Genomic DNA, 9,202 nt, shown 5'->3' on the forward strand with positions numbered 1-9,202 from the left:
ATTAACCTCCGTCCTGGTAAACCCTCGGAGAGCCAGGACCGTGTGTTGCCGGTACGATGAGCTGCCTCCTTATCGTCTGTACCTGGGCTGGACAGGTGGGCTCCACTGCCTTTGCCCTGCTGTCCCCTGTCAAGCTGGCCATTTTCTTCTCGAGCCCCTACGTAACTAATGAGACAACCTGAAGGAGAGTGAGATGTGGGGAAAACATTTTGAATTTTGATTTAAATCAGTGAAATAAGAACGCTCATTTCTTATTTCCATTTGTAAAACCAGTCTTTGTCTCCACCGCCTCTGTGAGGAATTTAGACAGGAAAAGTATCTTTGCTGAGGTTTTATCGTCACTTACATCTTGGTGTCTTCTTTATCCTAATAGGATTTGAGTTCTCTGTCTTCCCTTGGGTGAATTGAGACAGACCTAAAAGTTCCCTTGGATTTCTTTTTCCAGTGTAGAAAAGAATTTCTTAAAACTTTTCTGTGAACCTTCACTGTTGGAATACCTTAATTTTTTCCTTATCTTGTCTAGTGAGCCAGACCGAGGAAGGCTAACTCCCTCCCCAGACATCATTGTTTTGTCTGATAATGAGGCTTCCAGTCCCCGTTCCAGCTCGCGAATGGAAGAAAGACTCAAAGCAGCCAACTTAGAGATGTTTAAGGTAAAGGTGGACCTGGGGGGGAAGACAGATACTAAGAAAGAGAGAAAAATGTTTGTCGTGCTTCTGTTGAATTCGGTAAGAGCCCCCATCTGTTGTTTTCATTCATGGTTTACGTTTTGGATCTAAATAACTACCCATTGATGAAACTGGATAAGTGAGTCTCAGCCTCAAGGGCACGCCCCGTTAGAATCAAGTGGAGAAAGATAGTCTAGAAAAGCAGTCAGTATATTTTATTTCTGGAAAATGAAAACAGCTTTATAATTCAGGTCACATGAAGTGAACTTTGGGCTGGAAAGACACCTCCTACACCATCCTGGGTCTCAGAATATGAGGGGATTCCTTAGTTTCTTATCTGTAGCCAGAGGAAACACGGCTTTAAAAGATTTAGCATTATTTGAAGGGAAAGCGGTGTCTCCCTTCGGCCACCCTTGTATTTTGCCGGGAATCTGGCTGACTGGCATGCGTGTGGTCGGTCCCCTGAGCATTTCTGAGGACAGCAGGTTCTTTGAATGACGCTGTTTTGTTCAGTGTCATTTTCTTACAGTGTTAACGAGAAAAAAAAAAAAATCAGTTCCTGGCTGAGGCCAGTGTCTGTGTGGGGTTTGCTTGGCCCCCCCATGTCTGTGTGGGTTTTCTTCAGGGCCTCCAATTTCCTCCCACATCCCAGAGATGTGCACATGAGGTTAACTGGCGTGTCTGAATTATCCTAGCGTGACTGGGCCTGGGTCCCACTGTGCAGGGCCGGCTCTCGCCATGCACCCTGAGCAGCTAGGAGACGCTCCAGGCTCTTGTGACCGTGGACTGGAACAAGCCGGTTGAAAAATAATTACCTTACTTGTTTTTCTTAATTTTTCTTAAATGTATACATAGCTCACATCTATTTCAGTGTTTAATGTTAGAAATGTTTTGGGTCTATGGCCATGCTACCCTGAACAAGTCCGATCCCGTCTGATCTCAGAAGCTAAGCACGGTCGGGCCTGGTCAGTACTTGGATGGGAGACCACCTAGGAAGACCAGGTGCTGTAGGCGTAAAAAATAAGGGATTATAAGCTGACAAGGTCCTTGCAATCTGTGAGGTCAACCAAGGGTTGCCTCACCTTTTAAAAAAAAAAAAATGTAAAGAAAAATGTTTTGGTTTTGATTTAGAAGTTTGGCAGTGCTTTTGTAACCAGAAATATGCCATGAGGACTTAACTCTTGTTTATAGCAATTAACCTGTGATAAAATTGGTTTCATTATGTGTCACTTAGCTTAAAGTCATAGTTTCCAAGAACCTATTAATGATGTTCAGTGAGGACTTACTGCGCCTACTGAATACCAGGCCCTGTGCCAGGCCCCAAGGACACAGAGATAACAGTCCCGTCGACACTTCTGCTTTTTGAGGAAGATGAGGGTTTCAGACCTTAAAGAAGGGCTCATCTTGCAGGAGGGGACGCTGGGCCCTGCTGCTGTAGCTGACAGTCTCCATGTGTCCTCAGGGGAAAGGCATCGAGGAGCGGCAGCAGCTCATCAAGCAGCTGAGGGACGAGCTGCGACTGGAGGAAGCCCGACTGGTGCTGTTAAAGAAGCTGAGACAGAGCCAGCTGCAGAAGGAGAACGTGGTCCAGAAGGTACTGCGGCCCGGCAGCAAGGGACCAGGGGACAGGAGGGGGACGGGCCGGAAAGGGGGCTGCCCCCACGGGCCCAGCTGGGTGGCTTCTTATTCTGTCCTCCCATAGTTTTTAAGTTTAGGAAGAGTGCTTTTTTTTTTTTAACCTTAGGCCTTAATCAAGAAAACCTTGATTCTATTTTTCTCCTTTTTCCTCCTGGTCAGTAGGAGCTTCACACTGACAAAGAATTTTGAAAGTATAGAAACGTACCAGATTCCTACCTCTGATCGTTAGCTTTTCTGCTGTCTGATTTTCTGCTCTCCCCCCGCAGACTCCAGTTGTACAGAACGCGGCGTCTATTGTTCAGCCATCACCGGCCCACGTGGGGCAGCAGGGCCTATCCAAGCTCCCCTCCCGGCCGGGGGCCCAAGGGGTCGAGCCTCAGAATCTGAGAACGTTACAGGTATGTGACCTGTGGTGGATCTCAGTGTCCGAGGGCCCAGCTTATCCCTTCTTTGTTTTAGGGCTTGTGTAAAGGTTACAGAAGGATCCGGCCACGATAGAGGTGTTATCACTGCAGATATGAGATAGTCCTGTAGGTCCCCACCCTTTTTGGCACTGGGGAATACAGAGCATCTAATGCCCGATGATCTGGAGCTGAGGCGGAGCTGAGGCGGTGATGCTGGCGCTGGGGAGTGGCTGCAGATACAGTTACAGCTTTGCCAGCTCACCCGCCGCTCACCTGCTGCTGTGCGGCCCAGTTCCTGACAGGCCATGGGCCAGTACCAGTCCGTGGCCCGGGGGTTTGGGGACCCTTGCTTTATGGCATGATTTAGTCTGCAACAGAAGGATGAATAACCCTCTTCTTTCCACTGTAGTTTCTCTTCTCTGGGGAAGGTTTCCAGCTTAGCCCTTTCCCATGTACGGTTAGGTAGCCGATACCACAAAAGCCGGGAATTCCTGGCCACGAATAAGGGTTCGCGGTGATGGTAGATTTCTCAGAGGTCATTAGATAATCACCAAGTCTGTCTGTGTTTCTGAGCTTCTACTCAGCTGTGTGTTACAGGTAGTGTTTTCCCTTGAGCATTTTGTGGGGCATTTTACTACCTATGACTTGTTCTTTTCTTCCCCTTCAGGGTCACAGCGTCATCCGCTCAGCGACCAATACCACCCTCCCACACATGCTGATGTCTCAGCGTGTGATTGCCCCAAACCCAGCCCAGCTCCAGGGTCAGCGGGGCCCGCCTAAGCCCGGCCTCGTACGCACCACAACACCCAATATGAATCCCGCCATCAATTACCAACCGGTAAGAGAGCCCCGGTTTGGAAACGGAAATCCTTTTATTTCCTTTCCTTGTTGAAAGGACCGTAGATTTTACGTTTTCGGACAAAGAGAGACTCTAAGACAAAAAGGATAATTTTGGTGGAGCTGGGACAGCTGTCCCCAAACCAGAAGCATCGAGGAATCGCATGAAAGTAGCAGTGGGGAAGGGAGGTTATGCGGCAGAGCAGCAGTGAGCTGAAACCCACCTAGAAGAGAGGGGGCGGGGCCAGGGCACAAGGGGCGTGGGGCATATGACAGGCAGCGCCGACTGGGACTTTGCTCTCGGCAGTCGCAGCTCGTAGCCACCAGCGTTCCCCCGTGAGGTTGTACGCCTCCTGTCTTTTTCTGAGTTTTGGGGGAGCTAAGTGGTCCAAACCAGGACCAAACAGTGTTCTCTGCCCCGAAGGCAAGAGTTGGTCCTTTCTTCCACATGCCATCACCGACCCCCGTACTTGCTCTGTTTCAGCAGTCAAGTTCTTCTGTTCCCTGTCAGCGGACAACATCTTCTGCCATCTATATGAACCTCGCCTCCCATATCCAGCCAGGGACCGTGAACAGAGTGTCCTCACCACTTCCTAGCCCCAGCGCCATGACCGATGCTGCCAACTCACAGGCCGCAGCCAAACTGGCTCTTCGCAAACAGCTGGAAAAGACACTCCTGGAGATTCCACCCCCTAAACCTCCCGCTCCCTTGCTCCACTTCCTGCCTAGTGCGGCCAATAGCGAGTTCATCTACATGGTAGGCTTGGAAGAAGTCGTACAGAGTGTCATCGACAGCCAAGGTAAGACCGATTCTTCTGGTCAGTCTTTCTAAAGAAGAGGTTGCCAAGCCCGATTGACGTGAGCAGAGTAACACAGGGTACCGCGTCATCTTAAACAGCCTCTTCTTACTGGTGCCGAGTGACCTCCCATTCCTTTTTCAGAGGCTCTGTGGGAGCAACATATCAGAAAAGCCTTTGTGTGTCTCTGTGTATTTTAGGCTTAAGGCTTTTGTCGTGTATCTTGTGTATTTTTTGCAGTATATCATTTAATTCTTTTAAAGGGTGCCTGGCGTGACGCATGCATAATTTAATGACGGGATCACTTATTTTTAATGTCAGTGTTTATGGGACATTGTGCTGCCTTGTTATATTCAGCCCCTGCCATTGGAGTGCTTCTAGTTGAGAACACAGACATACTGACGTAGATAACTCTGACCACATGAAAGCTGGTAAACCAGCACTGAACCAGACTGTAAAGTAGTAACACCGTGCAGTCTGTACTAACAGAGGTATTAAGCCTGGATTTGCAAACATACGAACTTAGGGGGACACCCGGCAGTAAAGTGCCTAAAGGGCTCAGTATCGGCTAGAAACGGGTCACGAAGTGAGTGACGTAGGCACTGGTAACTAAAATTACAGACGTGTGACAAGGGTAAGTGTACTCTGAGGTAGAGGTGCCAGGAAGCACGGTGGTGGCTGAGTGAGGTGACTCCGACTCTGAATCGACACACATTTTCTTCTCGTTGGGATACAGCAGGAAATCTGAACACCTGGCTTCCTGTCCCAGCGTCGTCGTTCAGGAGTTGTGCTTCTTAGACTTAGTTTCCTCGTTTGCAAAGGGCGTACTGTCTGAATTCACTAAAGTAATCCTGGTACGACCAAAGGAAGTAAAAGTATCCCGTGCACGACGGGGCATGCTTTCTGTGGTCTCTTTCTGAGCTCAGCGCAGTGCACTCCTGGGAGTAGAGTCGTCTGATGAAGAGAAGCAGGCGAGGGAGGGAACGCGGAGGCACTGACGATTCTTTCTGTTGGCATCTAGGCAAAAGCTGTGCCTCACTCCTGCGGGTCGAACCCTTTGTTTGTGCCCAGTGCCGCACGGATTTCACCCCTCACTGGAAGCAGGAGAAGAGCGGTAAGATTCTGTGCGAGCAATGCATGACCTCCAACCAGAAGAAGGCTCTCAAGGCCGAGCACACCAACCGGCTGAAAAACGCGTTCGTGAAAGCTCTGCAGCAGGAGCAGGTGAGACGCCTGGCCTCTCGCTGCCCCCGCCCAGGTGGGCGTCCCCCAGCGGGCGCGCTTCTGGGCCAGAGCAGCTGTGTCTGTGATCCCCGCAGTCTGAGGGTCTGGGCTCCTGGAACCCACAGGCCTGGGTCTCCGTTTTTCTTCTCATCCTTATGTCTTCTGTTTCCGGTCAATGGCTTCTGATGGGTGGGAGCAGTGAGTGATACCGAATGGCTGAGATTAAGGGACAAGGGCAGAGGCCGAGACGCGTGGCTTTCCCTAGTAGCACAGAAGCAGCCCCTCTACTCGACTGCATTTCCTCTTCAAACAAACGCGTTTTGTTGGGAAGGATTTGTATTTGTATCGGAAATCTCTTTGAGAGAAGCAGTTATTCGCAGTTCATATTTGACAAAGAGACGACAGAGGAAGGGGAGGGTGGCGAGGTCGCCCGTGAAGAGCGGTGGCGCTGGTGTGTGGGCGCCTCCTGTGGCCTCAACGCAGTGGGACGGTCTCGCACAGTGGGTGTGTTGGGAGGAGGCTCAAGTCCTTTTCCTCTGTCCCATTTTCTACCACATCATCCATCAGACTCCTTTGAGTAGCATCACGAACCTTCTGGAAAATGGGTAGATGGGAATCAAAAATAAAACCTCAGTAACTCATCAGCCTTCATTATATCGATCAGCTCATTGCCACTCCCCAGCTCTCTCCAGCCGCTCTCAAAGACATGCCCCACAGCTTTCCTGGAGGGAGGGACCCCTTATTCGGTGAAGCGTGTTGGCTGCTTGTGCCCAGAGTCGTCGGTGCACCTACCCCACCGTACTCTCTTGCCTCTTCCGTGTCCCTCCAACTAGCCGGCAGCATTAGCGATAAGAAGACACCTAGGTTTTCTGGTTAGGAAATTGGGGGCTGCCCCGCCCACCTTGACCTGATGACTCCCAACAGGAGATCGAACAGCGGCTACAGCAGCAGGCAGCCCTCTCCCCCACCACGGCCCCCGCTGTGTCCAGCGTCAGTAAACAGGAGACCATAATGAGACATCACACGCTTCGGCAGGTGAGCAGTTCTCTCGCGGGCCCGTTAGCCATTTGTCCCAACTTATGTTTTCTTCTAAGGGAATCATGCTGCGCATCCGCTCCCCCACCCCCCGTACCCTTACCACCCTCAAAGCCCGTCGTGGCAGGTCGTGATGACCTCTCTCTCCGTCACTGCAGGCACCACAGCCCCAAAGCAGCCTCCAGCGTGGCATGCCCACATCTGCCCGTTCCATGCTTTCCAACTTCGCACAGGCACCCCAGCTGTCTGTGCCAGGTGGCCTCCTCGGCATGCCAGGTAAGGGGTGCGGCCCTGAGAGCTTCTCTCGGGGTCCAGCTCTTTCACACTCAGGTCTTCGCTGCCTCTCTAGGCGGCTCGTCCCTTCTCTTGTTTCCAGATCTTTCTTTAGGTTCTGTTGCTTTCACTCTCGTTACTGTCAAGTATTTGCTGAGTTCATATTTCGTGCCAGACGCAGTGCACTTGGGTTTTGGTAGTGAAAACGGCACGGTCCCTGCTGTCGGGAAGTTAACGTCTAGTAAACTCCCCCTTTGGTGGGCATGTAGTTACCGATCAGACCAGCAGGTGGCTCTGGCCAGACCAGCAGGATCGTCCGCTGCCCTCATCCTGTGCGAATAGCCCCCCAGGGACCGCTCTCCCCAGTCAGCAGCCCCCGAGCCCAAACAGATTCAGCGATTTCATCTCTGTCGTGATCATCTTCTGTCGCCATTGCTTTCTCCGACTCTCCTGTGCCATTATTCCCGAGAGGAGTGGAGCTTCAGGAGGACCTCTTTCCATAAACCTCGAGAGCGGAGGGTAGTTGCACTGACATAGAACTTGAGAGTCTGGACAGGAGCGGGCGGCCCCCGATGTTCTCTCCCGTCTCCAGATCTGCAGCCCTGGGCGGTGCAGACGGCATCAGCTCCTCCTTTAATGTCCGCCCCCACTTTTGTCTCCTGGGTCCAGGTGTCAACATCGCGTACTTGAACACTGGCATCGGAGGACACAAAGCCCCCAGTTTGGCAGACCGGCAGCGGGAGTACCTGTTAGACATGATCCCGCCGCGGTCTATATCGCAGTCCATCAGTGGGCAGAAATAACGCCCGTCCCACCCGTGCTGCCCCAGCCTCGAATCCTTGACCCTCTCCCGTCCTGTTGCCCCAACTTCCGTCGCATGCAGTGCCTGTACTGGTGCCTACCATACACGGAAAACAAAACAGAGAAGACAAAACATAGAAATCAGCAAGAACACACGCCCCGCCCCCGCCGCCCGCTCGTCCACACTGCTGCCGTCTGCTCCGCGCTGGCTCCCCGGTTTCCTTTCCCAGCGAGGTGGGTCCCCGCCTCTGACAGAGGTCAGGATGAGGGCCGGGGGGTCCGAGCCCTCTGACGTGTGTTTCTGGAGTTTGTTTTTATGCTGTAATTATCATCATTTTTAATGATGTGTGTGTCCTCCCTTTGTTCAGTGGACGGTTAAAACCTTTTTATTTTCCCCCAGTATTTTTTTATCATCTTTTTTTTTTTTTCCCCTGTAAACACAACATCCAGCTAAATGATAGCGTTGCGGTAGGGTCCCCGCCTGCCATGTGGGACGTGACTGAGGTGTTAGGGCTGAAGCTCTTACGCACTTAACCTGGGGCAGGGGGTGGCATGAGCGAGGAGAGCAGCGCTCCCACGGGGGTCTGTGGGCTGCACAGTGGGGGCGGAGGTGGTCAGTATGAAACGGGCTCCAAGAATGAGTGGGAAGAGCGTGGAGGGAGAAGCTTTAAGCCTCAGCCACCCTGGAATTGACCGGAGCGAAGCTGGGGAGGGGCATGGTGGCCAGGCCCTGGCCCTCGGGGTGCTGGGGGATGACTGGTCTCCCGCCCCCTGGGGAGACGGGACGTCTGTTCCAGGCCAACTAGCCCAAAATCATCATTTCATCTTACTTTCTTCATAAAAATTTCCCCTAGCCCACTTCTTTTGTTTTTCACCCTGCGCACCCCCGATAGCTGCAGCCGCCTTCGTGCTGTGGGGTCACGGCTGGCCCGGCCTGAGGTGGCTGGCGCCCTCGAAGTTGGCGTGGGCGTGAGTGGAGCGACGAGGGGAGGACAGAGACTCAGAGCAAGGGGAGGGCTTTTTTCTCCCAGCAGTCGACACTCCCCTCTGCGTGCAGGGAGGTGCGGGCGAGGGCACCGGTCAGGCTGGAGTCCCCCGCCCCGGCCTGCCGCCGGATCACAGCGCGACGGCTCGCGCCCACGCTGGCTCAGGCCTCTGCTAGAGACGGAGTTCTCTCCCCAACCCCGAGTTCTGTTTTGCTTTTTTGTTTATTTTTTTCTTAAGTGCTACTAATGTAGAGAATGAATTGAATTGTGCAATGTTGCTGTTCGGGGGACCGGGGAGAGTAGCACCCCGTTTGCCCACACCCTGGCTGTCTCGAGGCGGCAGGGCTGTCTGCTCCCCTCGCGGTGTGCGCCCACCTGCCTCGCCAGCTCCGGAAGCTGCCAGTGCCAGGAAGGGGTGCTCTCAGCAGACAGGTGTGCAGAGGAGTTGAACATTCTGACCTTGAAAGCCACCTGGGGAATTCCCCCCGCTTTTATTTTTTAAAATTAAATAACTTTTTTAAAGTAAGGCACTTTTAAAA

General features: G+C 52.4%; 1 protein-coding gene and 1 pseudogene across 4 annotated transcripts in view; both read left to right on the forward strand.

Annotated features, from left to right (window-relative positions):
* GATAD2B (GATA zinc finger domain containing 2B) overlaps positions 1 to 8,104 on the forward strand; it is a 62,733-nt gene extending 54,629 nt beyond the window's left edge. Inside the window, exons 3-11 of one of the 4 annotated variants that reach the window (XM_039849711.1) lie at positions 524 to 653; positions 2,131 to 2,262; positions 2,573 to 2,704; positions 3,378 to 3,548; positions 4,032 to 4,347; positions 5,366 to 5,568; positions 6,493 to 6,603; positions 6,762 to 6,879; positions 7,546 to 7,679. In XM_039849711.1, the coding sequence (XP_039705645.1) occupies positions 524 to 653; positions 2,131 to 2,262; positions 2,573 to 2,704; positions 3,378 to 3,548; positions 4,032 to 4,347; positions 5,366 to 5,568; positions 6,493 to 6,603; positions 6,762 to 6,879; positions 7,546 to 7,679 (1,447 nt within the window). Of the gene's footprint in view, positions 1 to 523; positions 654 to 2,130; positions 2,263 to 2,572; positions 2,705 to 3,377; positions 3,549 to 4,031; positions 4,348 to 5,365; positions 5,569 to 6,492; positions 6,604 to 6,761; positions 6,880 to 7,545 lie in introns of all 4 variants that reach the window. The other 3 variants (XM_039849709.1, XM_039849710.1, XM_039849712.1) reach the window with 3 other exon arrangements.
* Positions 1,564 to 1,682, forward strand: LOC120592278 (uncharacterized; annotated as a pseudogene).
* Positions 8,105 to 9,202: the final 1,098 nt, after the last annotated feature.

This window comes from Pteropus medius, unplaced genomic scaffold (assembly GCF_902729225.1).
Source record: "Pteropus medius unplaced genomic scaffold, Ma_sr-lr_union100, whole genome shotgun sequence".
Classification (NCBI taxonomy): domain Eukaryota; kingdom Metazoa; phylum Chordata; class Mammalia; order Chiroptera; family Pteropodidae; genus Pteropus; species Pteropus medius.